The 19,761-nt window shown below is 47.8% G+C and overlaps 1 protein-coding gene across 4 annotated transcripts in view; it reads right to left on the bottom strand.

Annotated features, from left to right (window-relative positions):
* FLNA (filamin A) overlaps positions 1-19,761 on the bottom strand; it is a 275,782-nt gene that overhangs the window by 99,845 nt on the left and 156,176 nt on the right. For all 4 annotated transcript variants that reach the window (XM_069645454.1, XM_069645456.1, XM_069645455.1 and 1 more), the window contains exons 7-16: positions 18,777-18,854; positions 16,205-16,367; positions 15,618-15,818; positions 10,697-10,834; positions 10,171-10,297; positions 8,517-8,653; positions 7,634-7,827; positions 7,188-7,301; positions 6,434-6,577; positions 6,089-6,212 (exon numbers count right to left, since the gene is read on the bottom strand). In XM_069645454.1, the coding sequence (XP_069501555.1) occupies positions 6,089-6,212; positions 6,434-6,577; positions 7,188-7,301; positions 7,634-7,827; positions 8,517-8,653; positions 10,171-10,297; positions 10,697-10,834; positions 15,618-15,818; positions 16,205-16,367; positions 18,777-18,854 (1,420 nt within the window). The remainder of the gene's footprint in view (positions 1-6,088; positions 6,213-6,433; positions 6,578-7,187; positions 7,302-7,633; positions 7,828-8,516; positions 8,654-10,170; positions 10,298-10,696; positions 10,835-15,617; positions 15,819-16,204; positions 16,368-18,776; positions 18,855-19,761) is intronic.

Genomic DNA, 19,761 nt, shown 5'->3' with positions numbered 1-19,761 from the left:
CCAATTCCTTGGGAATTCAAGCCATTGTGCGGTGCATGTTCTTCCGAATTCCGACTCAAGCTGATGGCCTCCGCCTAGCTCTCAAGAGACATGATTTAAGTCCTTGAAGTCCCCTCACCAGAGTGCTAGACCGAATTAGAGACGAGAATCCGACCAGCGATATTCAGTCTTCTCCTGGCTCCTGAAAACGGCACCGAAATCACAGAGCCGCATCCAGCCATGAAGAAAAACTTGCCTGGAGCCTTCCCCGTTGATCCCTGCTGCAAAATCTCTTCCAGTGTCCTGTCTTCAGTCTTCATGACAAGGAATATTCATCGACCCTATTTTAGGCTGCAGATCCTAAAGTCTCCCCCACTGCAAACACTTCTTCTGTGCCAAGGTACTGTGTTGGCTGGGGTATTTACTTACCTTAAGCTTTTGTGATTCCTGTGTAGCTTTGGGGTGTTCTCTGTGATTGGGAGCCCTCTCATCCAGTTCACCCAGCCCCACTGCTGCAATATTCCTGGGGTGTCTTCTTTGCAGTCACTGGACCCAAACTAAATCTAAAGTGAATGACTTACTTGTTTCAAGAGACTTCCTCAGGAACGCCGACTTTCCATGCAACTGAACTCTATGTTTCCTTGCCTACAGCTGGCTCCTAGACCACTAGGGTCCCTCTTCTCTGAGAGAACTCAGGCAATAGAATTCTGCCTTGAAAAGCCGAACAAGTGTTTAAAAGTGACTTGCTTGTGAAACAGTTGATTGACAACTGCCCCTCTAAGAGTGAGCAGTTACAAAAGTTCTTACTTACATTGAATCTGTTCTGCTATTCTGAAAAGTATATATAAAGGTTATTTTACTCACTTTTGAATTGGTTATGCCACTTTCCCAAAAGTAATGCTGTTGGCTTCACTTTATTTATTTCAGAATATTAGTGTATAAGCTTGCTAACTGGTTCTTGCTTTCCCTGACCTGCTGTATAGCCCGTCTAGAATAAGTCTGCCTTGGGTTTTACTTACCTTAAACAGTTGTGTGCCATCCTAAAATATGTTAGAGTTATTGCTTACCCTAGTTTGTGTTCCACTGATCAGAAAGGTCTTACTCCCCTGGTATAATTGAGCATTATCCTGAATGTAGTTATAGGTTTATACTGTTCCTTGAATCTGTGTTCCACTTTTCAGAAAGGCATCCTGATCACAGGGTTGCTTTACCTAGTGATTCCTTAACGGAGTGTGACTGCATGACTGACAGGGTCTACTACCCTTGAATAACTGTAAAGTAATCCAAAAGTAACTGATGGCATTACTCCCCATGAATAGGTGTGTCCTATACTAAATGTGTTTGATATGGTTGGACTTCCGCAATTCAATGGAAACGCTGATAGTTTTCTGAACAGGGTCTATGCTTTAGTCTGTGTACTGCATTGTGTTGCGTTTATGAGCTTATGATTATCACAGAGTACTTACCCGCAAGACTTAACTTGGCCTAACTGTATTTATAATAGACCTTTATTTTTTATAATACTTCTGGTTATAGGTGTTTCTGTCGAACCCTTAGTATACTACACGTTCTTTGTACCTTCCTACAACCCTCTCTCCCTCCTAGGATAAGCCTGGCTGCTTGATCTATACTACCAAATACTCAGGTGGTACAGCCTTGTACTAAGAGTGGAGTTTTGTACTGTCTTGGTTGTATAGTTTTACTAAACCCTTAGCTGGACTTCAGAAAAACGATCTTAACACAGCGACTTTTGGATAGTTAGCAATTGGACTGCCAAAGCATTAGAACTCCGGTGAACGGAGGATAGCACAAGGGCAACGCGCTGGTCTTGCAAGCAAGACCACACAGAGCAGCAGAGGTTTGAATCCAGGATCCGCGCTTAGAAACCGAACTCAAGTACGGTATTAGGCACTATATAAAAAAACTATTAAATAAAGCCTTGAAAAGTGTTACTATAAAAGTAAATTAGTGCTGAAGTACATTGAATAACCCTCCTTTTCCTTCCTACAGACTTTGTCTGATGGGACTTTACTTAATGAATGAACCTATAATTTCTCTCTAACAAATGCATGTGCGCGGCACTTCAAGTAATACGGTAGAACTGGCAGTGTCATTTTCTGTAACAATTGTAAGCGGGAGTAACTACTATTGAAGCGATCACCATTTAAAAGTATTGTTGATATTTCCTATGTGTATTGGTCAGTCTAAAAGTATTTACTCACCTGCCTTGTGTATATAAAATAAATGTAGATTTCACTAGAACGGTCAGTGTGTAAGAGTTTCCTTGAACTGTTGTATTGACTGGGTTCAGTGTACTTGCCTACAGCTCACATCTTCCCCATAAGATAAGCCTGGCTGCTCTGCCCTTCTGCCAAGATCCTTTGGGTAGTACAGACTTGTACTAGGAGTGTGGTGGCCTGTATACCAAGGGATAGTTTGATACGAGTCTTACCTCCAAGTGGACTTTAGTAAAAACTCCCCCAACACCGTGCCTCTCCACCCCCACTTGACTTCATGCCCCTTTGACAACTTCTGTGCCTCCGGCTCTGCTGTAACTGTTGTTTTTTCTAACTTGTTATTGATTTTCGATAAGTCATAACAATATCACATATCATTAACCATACACAGAATCTTCCCATGTTGTTTCCACGCCTATAACCCAATACCCTAATAAACGCCTTCCACCAAACCAGATTTCCTTCCCTCGGTCAATTGAGTTCAGTGTGGCAGCCATGCGATCCCCATTCATTCCCCGGATTCTACCCATTCATCCCATGTCTGGAAGCACTCCTCACTGAGTCCAGTTCCAATGCAGAGCAGAGGTTTGGTCGGGAGGATTTGACAAACTTGGCTGACGACCCCATAGGGAAGTGATCTTCATGTACTTTTCCCCACAACCATCCTCCCTTGGTCAAGATGCATTGACGGTTCCCCCAAAAGTATGGAGAAAAGGGGACAGTCATTGGAATGCAGTAGTGACTGCTGTACGCCTTGTCCGTTCTCTCCTTTCCTTCATACAGACCATCCTCCTTCCCCGCCAAGTGTTTCCTGGTAGTTTATGCTTGCTGCAAAAGGGACTTGTGATTGGGAGTAGAATAGCACAACCTACAACCAAGCACCGATGGCACAAGAGCAACTAAGCTTGGCTAAAACCCTCCGAAAAAAAAAAAAAACCACACAATAACCCAAGAAGCACCCAGTAACACAGCTTTAATATCCCTCCAGCGACCTGGAAAATGGCCCCTCCAAGTCCAATTATAAAGGGCCAGGTAAAGGATGGTCGGACTTAGATAACACAACATAACCCACTTATCATTTTACCTAGCACTGAAATGCACTATCACGAATCACCATTGCAAACACGGGCAGTGTACTAAGCTCCGAAAGCATCCCAAGCAAGGAGGCAACCCCCCCCCCCCCCCAACAACCGCAAACACTCATTCCTACCAATATGCTCACTCTCCACTGTACATCAACAAACAGAACGCAGTTACACCCCTCGATCAAGTCAGCCTCGCTGCACACATAGCTACATTGCAAATGGAACACCTCAACAGCCTGGTAAAATGCTGCTATACCCCACAAAAATGAAAACAAATGTAAAAAAATAAAATAAAAACATAATAATAATCGGTTTAGCAGCAGACAATCTCCCCCACATGCCCCACGGCAGCCAGAATGCAGACTCAGAAACCACATGCCTTACTGCACACACTACATTGACACCCGATATCCACCGCACCACACTTACCATCAGATGGCACCCAACCCTCGTGAACCACCCTGACTGCTCACATACCAAGTGCACCCAAGCACCATTTACCACACCAGTCTCTCAACTGATACGGACCACGGTCCCAGAGGGCGTTCAACCCAGGGCGCTTTGAGATCATACCAATGGTACATAAGGCGCTATACAAATGCACTAGAACAGAACATAAGCGTTCCTGTTGGTTCCAGCCAGCTTTATGATCTGCTGAGCAGGTCACTGTGGCCCGTCCCTGTGAGGGCAACATGCCAAAAGGTACAGTGGAAAGGGTAATGAGTGTAATCAGCACTATGGTGACCGATGTTCCCACTACCCCCCATGACCTACTTTCATGTCCACAGAGATTGAATCTGAAGGGGGGGGTCTCTCCTATCTCACGCCCCCTCCAGGCCGGGCTTCTAATGTACCCAATGTTCCTACCCTACCAACACTGGGGCACCAGGAGCTAGCTAGGAACCACCTTAAGCTAAAAAAAAGCCCATGCAATTGTAGGCGGGGCTACCTGGGTTATCAGCAGGGACTGCATTTGCAGGCAGGCAGTTGTGGACCACACTGGCCCGCATGTGCCCATGCGCGGGATGTTCTGACTGCAGCACAGGATCAGAAAATCGTCAGCTGAGCCCAGGCCGAACAAGCATTGCCAAATCCAACAGCTTGGGCTTCCCTATAGTTCACCCTGGTTAATAGGGGGGCACATTACAACTTGTCCATTACAGTTGCTTACAACCCCTTTCAAATTAGAATTGGCCTTTTCTGTACAAATGAGTGCACATTTAATGAAGGGCTGTGTGAGCAAGTGACTGAGGGAACAAGTGTTTACTGCACTACGAGGTTCAGAACAGCATCAAGACATTACCTTTCAGATAGTTTGAAATCGCCAAAATGTGACAAGGCATTTGGGTCACTGGTGCAGCAAACATCTTTTACAAATGCCTGAAAGTGGCAAGCCCACATACTTAATATAACAAGGTAGCTGGCAAGATCTCTGCAAATGCAAGCTTGGGCCAGCCTGAATCTGGGCACAGACTGCCCGGCATCTCTGCCACCTCCCGGCCCCACGCTCATCCTTTGCCCCTATGGATTACAGAGGTGGAAGGATCCAGGCTCACCTGTAGTGAAGTCAAGATGCTACGGTGGGAGCGCCTGAATTACAACAGTTCACCAATTTGGATCACCTACCCACAACGTTTGGAAGGATGTATCTGAATGCGATGACCTGGACTTTAGTGCTCTTAACATGCATTTAGTGAACACAATGCAATATGCCACGTATGTGGCGCATCGCTCGCGCACAGAGTGCAATAATGCAATGCACCAAAACCTTTTCGAGGTTTACCTTAATACATATCTGGGACTCTCCAAACCTAAATGGGCGTTACCCCCCCATGAAGCTAAGCAATAGGTCAATACCAGATGTACAAGACCTTGGTGTTGCAAGTAGAACATGAGTGTGCGCGCCGCTCATGGGTAACCGGGTGGGAGCCCGGAGTATTGTTCAAGTTAAACTGTTGCAAGCCAAGAGCCCATGTGGCAGTAGGGAAAAGGTACAAAGGGGGCCGTCCGCCTGTACCCGCAGCTTAATGCAGAGAGTATTCAACCTCCAAGCCAACATGCAACTTCACACTCCCCCAGACCTAGCCAGGCGTGCAGGTTTGGAAGCTGTATGGCTCATGAAACATGCATGCAGACAGACCACGGTTGACGGATGGCAGTGAACTGGAAGGAAATGTGTTGGGAGACCCTGCGAATTGCATGTGATGGACTAGTCTGCATACGCCATAGGCTTTCCAATGTATTAGGCAGTCAAGAACCTTATTAGCCTGCCACCGATGAGATCCGTGAGCCCACTGGTGCAACTATGCCACTTTTGTTTAATCCGCCATCTGCTTATTCGCAGAACTAAAGAGAGGGGCGCGGAGGACCCTCGGCGTGGCCAGGCCCTCTACATCTAGGAAATTCAACTAAGTCTTGTGGCTACAGCGGTCATAAATGGGTGTACCTTCTCTTGTCTCATGTGGGACTAGTCCTGGCCCTTCCTACCACAGAAGAATTCTGCCTGCTTGCCCAATGTGGCAAAGGAAGCCATTTCATGATCCTCGCTGATGCATGCACCCAAGACCATAGAGTATTGCACAGCAAACGTCAAGACACTCTCACAATCAAGATGGCGTTATGTAGCCACTTCCTGCTGACCACGGCAGAACCTAACAAAAACAATTACAGCAGTTGGAGATTTGACTTGACGGACGCTCAAATGCTTCGCAGCGTGGATAGGCTGCACGGCGGCAACGCGGAAAAGCTTACAGAGGAAACACCAGGCCTCGTGAAGACGGAACTCACCCTGCCCGGCCTCCGCACAGTCCACAGTAAAGTAGGTGGGTTCGTGAGCTTTCAAACCAGTCTTGGCCACACCAGGCCCGTACACCTTTACTTTGTTGGGGTGGCAGCCAGCACCAACATTCATCTGTGGACAGAAAGGGACGATAAGCCTCCAAGCCCCATCATATGGCAATTCGCATCTGCAGTGACTGGGGGGACATAGACACTGAGCACCACCCTCCTACCAAAGTGAGAAGAATCTATGCGACGTCATTGCAGATATAAGGCAAAGTGTAGTAACCTTGAGCTTGGTTTAATGGTTATCCCGCTCTACTGGAAAGCAACAGTAGGCAGTCCGTGACTTACCCTAAAGGGGCTGTTGGGAATGTTGACCCCTCCCCAGGACACTACAGCCGTGTGCTTCAGGGGCTTCTTTGGCAGGTAGGAGCAGCTGTACGTTCCATTCCCATTGTCCTTCGTGGTGACCTCAACCGGTTTGCCTTCACCGTCCTGTGAAGAGATCGGACATGGATTGCAACAATGTGCGATACCACAGGAGACCCCCCCATGGCGGGCTCGTGACCAAGAACGTTTCCCTCCCCCAACAATGATCCCAGTCATCGCATTGGGATTCTACGCAGGCTTTAAGCCCCTCCCCTCCACACAGTGTTGCTTCCCTCAAACAGGGCTAAGTTTCTGGGCAAAGATGCCTACAAGGGTTTACCTGTGGAATAAGAACACAAGGAAGCCATCTATGAGGTGAAGTGTCTAAAGGCTACGATTTAAGTGCACAGCCACGCAGGACCTCGCATCCAGGAAGTGTGGGACTACGCCTTGCAGTGGAAAAGGACCCGCTTACCTGGGTTTTGGTCATTTAGGGTTAGTGCGAGGATTCAATTCTACAATGGGGATTTTTTGGGAAAGTGTTTTCCATTCACAAGGCCATCTTTTTCACAGGACAACAGACCCTCAAGCCAGCACTTTGGATTGCACTCCTCTGCAGCAGCGCGGTAATCAGGAGCTGGGCCTGCAGCGTTTAGAGCAGACGAGCCTCCAGAAGGCCACAGAAGTGCAGATCACAAGGATGCTCATTCACATGATGAGATCTGGCATAAAGTACCTGAACAAGGACTTGCAGGGGGGCCTTCCCTCCATTCTTGGCATCAACCGTGAACTCTGCTGGTTTGTTGATTGCGAGACCAGTCTTTTCTAGTCCAGGACCATACGCCTTTACCTACACAAGAAGAAATGTCAGTTAACATTGAACCGTAAACCCCCAGGCTTGAACAGGTGCGCCCCTATAAACCAAGCAAGTTAAAGGCATCTCAGTTCATGAACTAATGTATTGACAAAGCTTGGTAAAGTGGGCACAAACAAGCTGACCCCCCCCCCACCACCCACAATGTGATTACATACATTTTAAATGCCCAATCAAAATGTCTCTAAGGGATTGACTCAAACTAACAAAAGCAGAGTTTTCTGTAAAGTGCCTTTAGCCTCCAAAGCTGGTCAGGTGCCCGCTTAATAGTTGTGATTTAGAAATTGCCACCCATGGTTCCCCGTTACCTTCTCAGGGTAGAAGTCCTTGGGTGCGGGCTTGATCTCAGCCATGAAGGGGCTGTGCTTGATGTCCTCGTTGTTGCACAGGACGTGCACCGCGTATTCTCCCGCCTCCAGCGGCCAGTAGCGGACATCACAGGAGCCATCGCCGCGGTCGTCACACTCTATCTTGGCTTGCGAGGGCCCTTCCACTGAGAAGCCTGCCCAAGGAAACGGACATCTTGAAAACCTTCCATTTCCGAGCGGCAAGGACTGGCTGCCCACACCACACCGTGTAAACATCATTTTACTTGTGGAAATCCATTATGAACAATATATTCCATCCCCCTCCCAGTATAGACTTGCAGGCCCTACTCAATCCCTCAGACCACAGGATAAACAAGTAAAGGGCCTTCTGCACGGTATGTTTAAAGAACATGGCGACCAGCGTCAAGGTTTTCAGCTTTGGCACTGCTGGATCGCCTGCGGCCACAGCCCAGAAGACAAGGCGTGCTGATAATGCAGTCTCTGGTCCAGATAAGGTCATCTCTGCAGAGGTTCACAATAGGAATGGTGGCAAGTTGAGGCTAGAGGTCAAATGTAACGATCCATTGTGACTAGTCAAAACATACAGAGTAAACCAACGAAAAGCAAAAGGACCGCACTACAGCAACCCATCATGGAGAGAGAGGGGCAAGGGCACAAAGCCAAAATGAAGAGATCAACATTATTCAGGACATACACCCGAATATAAATGGGCAAGCATGGGAAGTTGCTTATGCACCCTCCTTGGGTCCGAAAATAAGGTTTTGCCCAGCCAGTGGTGAAACTAAATGTTCAATGATTCTGGAGTCAACAAACATCGGCGGACAGTGGCTTCCCTGGCATTGCAAAGCGATCAGGTACTTACCTAAAGTGCCCACATCATCGCCAATGGCCTCCACCACAAAATCTGCAGATTTCCCAACGACACCTCCTTCCAGACCTGGACCCCATGCCCGGACTTTCTGGTTCCCACACTCTGATCCTACTTTCACCTCGAACGGGCTGGCACGGGAAAAGAGGCAGCGCATAAGTATACTACATCACAGCGATGGATTACAGTTCAAGCCGCCACACAAGTTAACCAGGGTTTGAGGACAAAATAAAAGTACATTTTCTAAACATGGACTTTACAATTACACCTTTTTGCATAGGTCTAGGCCCGCGGTGGGAGAGTTCCTTGGCGCATGGGTTACTTGTCCCCGGTGAAACCTGTAGTTTGCCACTGCCTTTTATTGGACCAAGTGAGTGCATCCTTGACTCCACTAACAATTCCAGTACATGGGTGGACCACAAAATACATCACTGTGTGTCATCCCGGCCTGCCTCCCCAAGGATGGTGGGGTCTGGGCCCGTGCTTCAGCATGCTGGTAGCATCGTTTGAACCCCAAGAACGATCTAGTCTTCCAATGCGGCTTCCACGCTTTACTCCCTATAATTAGCAAGTACTGGGTCTGAAGACTGGCCACTGCAGCTGTCTGGGGAAAGGTGTGGCTGGAAACAGTAATGTTCTGGGTCGAAGAAATGATGAACCCTCTGCACTCCTTTTAACCACGCTGCCATATCAACTCAGCGTATCCTTAACTATAGAAGGTCACCTTCGCCCAATTACGGGTCAACCCAGATCTTTTATAAATTCCCAAAGCTGCACCCAGAAAAGATCAGATGTGTAGGGCCTAATTCTCAAAGGTTTATGGTGGAGCCGATTAGAAGGTGCCCATGAGCACCCTAGATTGGCGTCAGTTCTCTTATGCCAGAATCACCAAAGTCGCAAACTAGAGGAAATCTGAAACTGCCCAGAGCATTCGAGATGCTCAAATACCAATCAGAATCACAAGCATGTACTCAAGGAAAACTCTGATGCTCCAGGCATCTCCAGATCTGCTCCCGTTGTACGCTTTGTGAATCAGCGACATGGTAAGGTTTCAATCCGAGATGCTCCCGGGCGTCTCCCAATTTGCTCAAGTGCAGATCTGTGACCATTGGGGGCTCAGTAAACCCATTGAAAGCAAGTGTTCGCCCACTCCTCCCCATTACAGTCCAGCACCCCCGCTTCCCATCTTCTGTTGCACCCCGCCCAGAGCTTTGAGCAGCATTGTTGCAATTTAAGCATTGAGCGTCGTTAAAGCCGTAAGCTGCCGTAGCACGATACAAACAAAACTAGATGCTACACTACACGATCACTTGAAGTTAACTAAACTATATTGGAGCAATTGTGGCATCATGCCAGAATTCCTCTGCCCCCTCACCTCCAATACCAAGTTAGCCACACAGCCACTGCTCATTTATTAAGTAGGTTCTCAGCATTTTACCCTACCTATGGTCAAAGATGCCGTGAATCAAGATGGCTGCGTTTTCTGCTCTTATGACAAAGATGGCCAAGGGAGAGGTAAAAGGCCAATGTCCAATAAAATGCCAAAAGGAAGTGTCAGAATGACTAGCCATAGACAAGGACGAAGCCTTCAAAAAAGCAAGCTTAATATTGTTGGCGGACAACTTATAATAGCGAAAGAGTCTTGTACCTTCGGGGAATGTTTTGACCTCCCCAGGTTATCGTGACCGTGTAGGTTCCGGGAGCAGTCGGGTAGTATTCAAACCAGAACACGCCATCTCCCAGGTCTTTCTGCTTGACACGCTCCTCTGCACCCTCTGAATTAGAAGTGAGAAAGTATTAGATTACCAGCATCTGTTCAAACCGGATACACTTGGGTAATTTGGCAATATATGATATATGATATGGCATTTATAACGCACCTATACACAAGTGTTTCAAGGCGCGACGAGGCAAGGGGGGGGAGAAACAAAGGGAGGACAGACAACGATCCTACTAGGCCAGGTGTCATTCAGATCGCGCAAGTGCAGGGAAGGAGGGAAAGGGAAAGTGCTAGGGGCAAGGGAGGGGGCGAAAGTGCAGTACATGGGATAGTGGAATAATAATATAGCAAACGTGCATAGTTTTCAGGTTCCACAACCTCGGAGGACAATAGCCAGGAACAGAAGCATTGCAAGACCAAAGAGGGGTCCAAGACCAGGTGGGATCATACTCACTGGGCCCCTTCACAACCACCTTCAGCTCTCCGCTGCCAGCTCCTTTCGTATACACTTTGAAATCTGCAGTCTCCTTCACTCGGACTCCTTTTGGCTGCAGGCCACGGCCAACAGCACGGCAGACAGTAGGGTTGCAAGCTGCAAGGGAAGAATAGGTTAACAAGACTGGTTCTAGGGTCATTCCATCACCAGCCTCAGGGTAAATAAGACCAGCTGAGCAGAAACGGAAGCAGGCTTCAGTGGAAACCCAATAGCACTACAGGGGAAGTCACAGGCAACCACCCAAAACACTCTACCCCATCAAAACAGCAAAAATACAAGTACCTTCCCACCAGAGGACCTTATTGTGGCACAGTGGGTTGTCCAACTCCAGGCCTCGTTGGATGGAAACCCGACAGGTTTTTAGAATATCCCTCATGAATATTCATGTGAAAACAATTGCATACATTTAGAATCATTGTATGCATAGTTCTCATGAATATTCACAAGGGGGCTCTCAAAGCCTGGAATTGCACAATCCTGGAAGTAACTGGATCTTGCAAAACAGTATCTTTTTTGGGGAGAAATGTTGGCAACGGATCCGGCAAGAGGCAAGGCAGTATTAGCGGGAAGGGAGGGGCAAGTGCCGATGCATACAGAAGAACTGTGGGTCGCATGCCAGGTATTTGGGTTTAGCCATGTGTGCATTTCCAGAAGGGGCCCAACACCACAAATCACCATTGCACTCCATTAGTTGGTGTTATTCCAGCCCAACATGCATGGACGAGTAGAGCTGTGTGGCTCACTGTATCTGGAGTGTTCAAGCAGGGGTTTTTCCGCATTGTGTGTATGGCTGACAAGTCTGTTAGGAGGGGAATAAAGGGTTGGTTAGTGGGAAGAAGTGGTCCGGGTGCTGGATCCTCTTGGGACAGGACCGATATGGGACATGTAGGCATAACTTTCTCTTGGGCATGCGTTTCCCCCCACTCCTTTAACGCAGGGCGCAATCGAGCGCAAATGGTTCGCAGCACCATCTGTAGCAGGTTAGTTTGATGCATGGGTTCGGGCGGGGTCATCTGTGCACTCAGCTCAGGGGTCTTGACTGAATTAGTCTAAAGGGCCAGACAAAAGCCACCAGCCAAAATTAGAGCTGGGCAACAAGACCAACTCCAGCAGACAACCTGGCTTTTATGTAATCATTTGTCAGTCCTCCTAGTGGAGGAACAGCCCACAACGCAAGGCCTTCCCACACTGGGTGGCAACCACGAGCATGTCACCATTATGAGGCTTGCTGCTCAGGTAGTAACTGGAAAGTAATCACGCTGTTACAGGGGAGGAGTGGTCATGCTTTACTGTATCTTCAAAAGGGGGGGGAGAGGAACTGGCACCTCTGCTCTGCACAACCCACAAAACACACCCATGCACAGACGGTGCATCACACGTTCACCTACCACTAGGATGAAACTGCAGGAAGAGACATCAAGAGTTCAAGAGCTGGGCTCCTCCCACAGAGACTGAAGCATGGCAGAAAAGAGACAAAGATTTGCAAGAAAGCGGTGACAGAAGCAAGAAATAGGAACACAGAACAGTCGTCTCACAGCTGCACTACGCCATCATTCGGAGCACCCCCCTGAGCCTCAGACATAGTGTCAGAAGATCTAAGAGGACGGTCTCCACAGAAAATTCAGGATGCGGCCATACTAACCATATTCGTATGGATCATAAAAGACTCCACTGTAGTGAAATGACAACTGACATAAATTTCAGATATCACCAGAAAAGCCAGGTCTATAAGCAGAGACTTTGTCGGAAGGCTGTCCCTAATTGGTTAGGCCATCACAAGTTCTGGCCATACAGGCAGCACTTGGAATAGTTAATGCATATCTGAAATGCCTGTCGCTTTATAAATGAGTACGGTTTCTGGATAGCACCCGCTAAGGGACGAATTGCTGCTAGGTGAAAATCATGATCACAACCACCACAGGTGGGCCCTTCTTGACTGAAGCGCCATCATCATGGCTGCATCTATAGCACACCACTAACATTCCCGACTAACATTTCCTGCATATCTAGTAAGAACAGGCTGAGCAAGGTGCCACAAGCACCATAACCTATGGCACTGCTAGGTGCGGTCACCATCCCACTGACAATTGGTCTATGAAATTAAACGTACCAATGCGACAGAAAATCTTGGCATCATCTTCAGACGTCTCCAAAAAGTCACACTACCAACTGCACCTTCTCACCAACTGCACCTTCTCACCAACTGCACCTTCTCACCAACTGCACCTTCTCAGAGGTATTCTACCTTTTCTCACTTTCCCCCAGAGGCTCACCATCTCCCGAGCCCTGGTCCACTCTAGGCTGGGCTACTGCAACAGCCTCTTTCTCAATCTTCCTACTTGTACTCTGCCTCCTCTACAACTCATCCAGAACAGAACCACAAGACTTATCCTTGGCCTCAAGCCCTGGGACCGCATCTCTCTGGTGCTGAAATCTCTCCACTGGCTTCCTGTGGCTGCAAGGATCAAGTTCAAGACCCTCTGTATAATCCACAAGGCTTTCTGGGGCCAGGGCCCACACTATCTACAACGCGCTCTTCCTAAATACTCTCCCTCTAGAGCCCTCCGCTCGTCCTCCAACTCTCTGCGGTTGAGCCGCTTTCATAAACAGAGATTTGGGGGTAGATCCTTATCCTCTGCATCTGCTTCCCTCTGGAATAGCCTCCCTGCCTCTTCGTCTTGAGCCAGAGCACCTTAAGTTCCAGAAACTCATCAAGACCTTCATTTTCTCTCCCTCTCCCCTGCTAACCTCCTTTCTTTTCACTCCACCCTCCTTCTCCTCCCCAACTCTATGCTTGCCTGTTTCGCCTACAGGTCCCAGGCTCCCCCACCAGTCTTTTGCACTTGCCTCTGGCCCGCTGCACTTTGTTCAACATTACTGCACTTTCAGCTTACGCTCCTCGAGCGGGGCAACCTCTATGCATTCAAACCAGGGCCCTGCTGGACCAGACTCTTTGTTCCCTCCCCTCTCCCCCCTGTCTCCGCACCTCCGTCTGTATGCATGACCTTAATGTATTAGGACCAGTTACTTCATCTGCCCCCCACCACCGTTTTTCCGCCCCCCCCTCCCGAGCTTGGTTTCAACTGTAGCACTTCATGCACTTGTACTAGGAGAAATGTTGTCAGGCCTAGTATGCTAGTTTCTCCGTTTAGATCATTCGGAATCTTAAAAGCCTAAGAAGGAATACTGTATTCCCTTGTTACCTTCCCACATTAAAGCACTTTGAGGCACTTCACCTGTGTACAAGCGCTATATAAATAATAAAGGAAAATCGGGCCCATGAAGTGTGGGTATATGAAAGTCCATCTATAGGCCTTTTCTAACGTCAGACAGCAAGACCATGATAGCAAATGCAGTGCCCTTTGGGTCATTCCATGCTCAATTGGACACTCATGCCACTCCCATAAACCAAGAGGTGTTCCAAATAAACAATACACCAGGATGGATTCAGATTAATCAGGAACAGGGCATCAAACTAGTTCACTAGGCTTTGGCACATCGCAGTCTCAGTTTCCCAAAATCATGGGTTGCGTTTGAATTCAGAAACTGCTGCAGCTCACGCTCCTTGGACACTACTCATTTCATTACCATCTCTTCCCCTCCTCCCCTTACTTTCTTATATGCACTTATTCTATCAGAATTGTCCCTGAACCTAGTATGATAGCAACCTCGTTTGTCTCCTCCCCACTCCCTTTACTTGTTTTTCCCCACCCCACCCCTCCAGCACCAACTGAAATGTCATCAGGCCTAGTATGATCGCTGCTCGTATTGTTCCTCCCCTCCCTTTTTGCACACCACTCCCTCGCCTTTTGTTTTTCTCCGGCTCTACTGGAAACGTCGTCAGGCCTAGTACGGTAGTCGCTTGTCCGTTTCCATTTCCTTCCCACTCTCCTCCTCCCTTCCTTATCTATGTCTTAACTCTTGCACTATCCGAAATGTCGTCAGACCGAGTACAATAGTTTCACATACTTACTGTTCATGGCCTGTAAGAATGTCATTGTATTTTCCCTTGTTCCCTTCCCTTGTCTTGAAGCGCTTTGAAACACAACAAGTATAGGCGCTATATAAATAAACAATCATATCATATCATATTATATCGCCCTGAGATGAACACCACGCATCACAAGCTACCAGACTCATAACCATTATGTAAACCAGTCTTCCGATTTAGGCGGACTCCACTGTGGATCAGGTCAGAGGCCCATGAGATGATCTGTTATTTATAACGCGCTTAATAACCAGAGGTTTCTAAGCACGGACCCGGGATCGAACTTGTGTTACATGTCGTCTTGCTTCCAAGGCAAGCACGTTGCCCCTGAGCTATCCTCCCGAGACTCATGCTTTGGTCATCTTGCGCCAGCACATCCTCTGCCGCATGATTATACAAAGGCCCTATGCATATTGTACTAAATCTATCCCCTTCTGCAGTGGGCGCCCCGCCACCTGACTTGCTAAACACGTTCACCCCTCTGCTCCCCGCCATCTGGTACAGCTGTATCCCTTCTCGGTGCCCCTCTATATCCTAACCCCCTCTGCACATCTGTTCTGTTACCGCTGAAAAGCGCTCCGTTCCTTCGCGAAGCTAGGTCCGCGCTCAATAAATACTATAATAATAATACCATAGTAATAGAGTGAGCAGCCGCTTCACACCCAGGTCGGCACTGGGAGAAAACCAGCAGATACAGGCTGCTCTAAAATGTCTTCCGTCAGGCGAGAGAAGTTACCACACACTGAAAAGGAAAGGAGAGGAATCCACAAGGCAGAGCCAGGCAAGACAACAGAGGTCATAGCAGTCAGTACGGACTGAAACATACATCGCGCAACAACAAAGTGGCAAGGCACTCCAACTACACCCCGGTAGTGTGGGGCCATGCATTACCTTGACCAATGGTTACAGTGTAGGGACTCTTTGGTATCTGGATTCCGCCGAAGGTTATGTAGATGGTGTAGACGCCCTCCAGGGTGGGCTTGTAGGTGCAGCGGTATGTACTGCTGCCTTTGTCCTCCAGCTGTTTCTCCACCGTATCTTTTTTCCCATTGGGATCCTGGATGATCACATCCAGCTCACCCACTCCCGCTCCTTAAAGAGGAAAAAAACAGCAGCATTGTTCACAATGGTTTATAGTGACTTTTTCGAAGGGCATATTTTCGAATGCCATTTTCGCGACACAATTTTGCAGAATTTTTTTTAATGTTTTTATTTTTTTTACATTTTTAAATGGGGGGTTCCTCTCAACCCCCTTTATTTATAACACTTTTATTTTACTTACGAAACCAAAAAAAACATAAAATAAAATAATACATTTCTAAAAAAAATATTTCGGCAAAATGTTTGACAAAATGGTGTTTCGAAAATAAAAAATGACCACATAACGTTCACAATATTGCCCAGCAGCCACCGAACATGTCACAATGCAATAACCTTCAAGCGGATGCAAAGGGATTGGAGGCTAAAAGGACATCTACCTGCTGTGAAGATTTCAAAATAGGTGGCTTTGTTGGCGATGTTTCCAGAGGGTTCCAGGCCGGGCCCCTGAGCGGTGACCTTGCTGGCGTCACCTTGGGATTTATCCACGTTCACCTCAAAGGGACTCTTGGCTATATGTAGACCAGCAAACAGAACAGTGACCTAAAGAAAAAGGGACCCAAAGAGCATGACATCAAACAAAGGAAAGGGCAGTGTTCATAATTTTAACAAGGACTAGAAGCAACCAAAATCTGCCTCCACACAACTCAGTGCTGCCAACACAATGTCGCTTCAGCCATTTCAAATATGTGCTCTCTTTATCTTGAGAACAGAAGGCCCCAATGGCTACATTTTCTGTGCGTCATGGCGTTCTGGCTTCATATCTGCATCTCCAATTCACAGGTTTCCTTGTTTTTTTGACTTGTGGTCAGAGGGACGTTCTTGCTGCCACCGCAATGCTGAGGTGCTGCTTTAGTGGCCCGTATGGCCGCTTAAGCAGCCATTTTGGTCTCAGGGTGCTTTCATTGCCCAGACACTGGAAGCAGCTGAACAGAAGGTTGGTTTCTGCAGGAGTGTAGTCACGTACTGCATTTAATAGCCCAAATCCTGCTCATTGAGTTTTGGGCCACGGGGCATGGCCGAAACACTGATTTTGTGGACATGGGCTCATTGCAAGGCAACCGAGACCTGGAGTTTAAACTAGTGCCATCTGGCTTGGAGTCGACTACACTTCCCAATCTTCAGCCTGCGAGGGTGGACCAGCCTGTTTGGCTACCTGAGTAAGCCTTTCTGTGCTCCCTCCGGCGGGATTGGAGGGCATTATTTATGCCCGCCTCTGGGTGAACGTTATCAGTGGGAGATCACGTGCAGTTCCCAGAGCTCACCTCCAGATCACTTGCAACACTGCTGCGGAGTGACTAATGCAGAGGACATGGCCATGGGTAGCCCGGCCCATAGGGAACGCTGGCGATTTCCCGGTGGGCCTCTATACCCTGGGCCTCTTGTCATTTTCACATTTTCATATAGGAAAAGGGTTGGGCTTGCTGAAAATGTGTAACATGGGGCCACTTAGAAAATTATTTCCAGGGCCTCTTTTGCTTCCCAGTCCACCCCTAGACATGGCTGGACCCTGGCTCCTCCGTCCTTGCTCCTGGTGTCACTTCTCCCACCCTCCAGAACAGTTCCATTTTAACAAATAATTTACCGTAATGATGTGCAACAATGTTACCACTTGTTTGATGCAAAATGCAGGGGGAGCGTTAGAGACCCCCTGCTCATCCCACCCACCACCAATCTCATCGTCTCACTGACGCTCCCCCTTTCTCTCCTCTCGCCCCCCTGCATTTTGCAGTACAAAATGGGTGAAAGAAATACATGGCGAATTTCATTGGTAAAAATACTTCTACCCTCCAGTCCTGGCTGGCTGGACAGCCTGTTCCAGCTTGGGGCAGTTTACCAGCCTTTGCTGCCTCGGTTAAAGCCAGCTCAAGAGCATTGACTGGAGCATCTCCCCAGCCTGCAAGACCAGAGACTTGCTGCCACCTCACAGGTGGAGCGGTTCTCTGACATGGGCCCCGTTGAAGGACAGTTTTTTACTGGCTACTCCTTCTCGTCTCCTCCCCCCTTATCCATACCACCCCCCCCCCATCATTCTGCAGTGGAACCTTGTTTGGGGTCCTATACTCTCCACTTGCCTTCTCTCCACAGTTGCTTCTACCTTGCAGAGCCTCCTCGTGGGTGTCCCTTTATTGTTCCTGGTGAAGATCTTCCATGGGTTTCAGCTAATGTTTTACATACTGTTTGTGTCTGTATACACAGGTCAGTACATCTGTAGTGTCTTGTTGTGTTTTGCTGTGAAATGCATTGGGCCCATTTGCTCTTCTTTCTGTCCCAGAGTACAGCCTGACTGCTCTGCTACGTTAACCATTAAATGTTTAGGCCGGGGTACAATCCCTTTTCCTCCTTGAGATTGATCTCCACAGTGTGAGCGACTTGGAATAATCTTGTATACTCCATGCGCTAATCTTCCCAAAAACCTGTGGGCATTTCCCACTCAAGATCTCTGCATCTTCGCCTCCCAACATTCCAGCCGCCTAAAATGGTGCCATGAACATCTCAGATTCCACTCTCTACCATCTTGACATTGTGAACTCATGTCACAGACAAGATAGTCTGTGGCAAGAGTCCTACTCGAAACTGGATTGGGTCTGGTATCGCGCAATACAAACTGAAATGCGTTTGACAGGCAGAGTCTTGGGGGGAGGGTGTGGGGAGGGCAGAGGGGTGGAGAGGCCCAGGAAAAGCTAGTCTTCCTTACATCAAAAAGGAAATGTTGGCGTTTCACAAGGCAAGCAGAAGTGTCCATCAACCATGCAAGCATAAGTGATTAATACAATAGATCGGCACCTGCAACAACATTTTACAGTCCTATATTTGTAAACTCCTGAACCTCAGACCAGAGGATATCAAGAAAGACATAGGCATGCAACTTTAAAGGTAATGGTATGAAACATTCATGCACCACCCAAAGTTCTCCTTAACAGGATGATACAAAGCAGCAGTCGCTCTTACCTTGTGCATACCAGTCACCTTCGGGATGTAATAGACTGAGAAAGTCCTGTTCTTGTCATTGTTCCCTGTAACTTTGGCCTGTGAAGAAGTAAAAAAGGGGTCAATTTCGTAGGGATTTCACACTGTCAAAAAGACCAGGCAGACACCCGAGCCCAAGAGCAGCCTACAAAGATCAACAGCAGACGCCAGGTAACAGCGATGAACACCCAGATCATAGAGGTGCTAACTACTTGGAAGATGTGTTTCCTGTAAAATCTAATCTCAGGACAAAGATCTGCACATCAAAAACAGTAATAAGCTTCTTCCGACAATTTAATGGTTTTACTTCCATGGCTGTAATGCAGGATTGATTATAGTGGCAATCCCATCATATTGTGGTATGGGACAGTTACATTAGTGGATTAAGGGTCCATGAGGAAGTCAAATTCAGTGCGTCATGCCCCTGTTCCTTTATTGCATCAAATTTGAATTGCCCTTTACAAAAGCGTGTTTGGATGGCTGTTGAAATGAGGGCGCAAGTGGGAGGTTGAACATTAGGCTCTCGCCAGGTGCCATGCTGCAGCAGGGCCAGAGGCAGGCTGTGGCCATTGTTCTGGGCCCGCGATTGCTTGCTCGTGAACTGTTCTAAGGAAGGAGAGACGGGCGTTCAATATTTGGTGGGATCGAGACTTCATTTGTTTGGGAGCCAGTATGATCTTGCAGTGGGGGTGGGATTATGTGAGGGACAAGTTCACCGTGTTTCAAATGAATGCAGTCATGTTAAATGGTTGCTTTAAGGACGGCTGGCGAGATTGGGATGGGTTAAGAAAGCTGCTACTTTGGACAGGACTCTCCTAAACTTTTTTAGGGTTTTATTAGCTGTGGAATTCCCATTGCATAGGATGTAGGTAGCCAGTAAAGCATCAAAACTACTACTTTGGAAAGTCTGCCATGAAATACTACTCCGCTTTCCTCATAGACCTAAGGTTTTAGAATACTCTGGTAA

The sequence above is a fragment of the Ambystoma mexicanum genome, chromosome 2p (assembly GCF_040938575.1).
Source record: "Ambystoma mexicanum isolate Mex_15411 chromosome 2p, UKY_AmexF1_1, whole genome shotgun sequence".
NCBI classification, from domain to species: domain Eukaryota; kingdom Metazoa; phylum Chordata; class Amphibia; order Caudata; family Ambystomatidae; genus Ambystoma; species Ambystoma mexicanum.
Note: the sequence above shows the minus strand (reverse complement) of the source record. Positions and strands in the feature narration are given on the sequence as shown.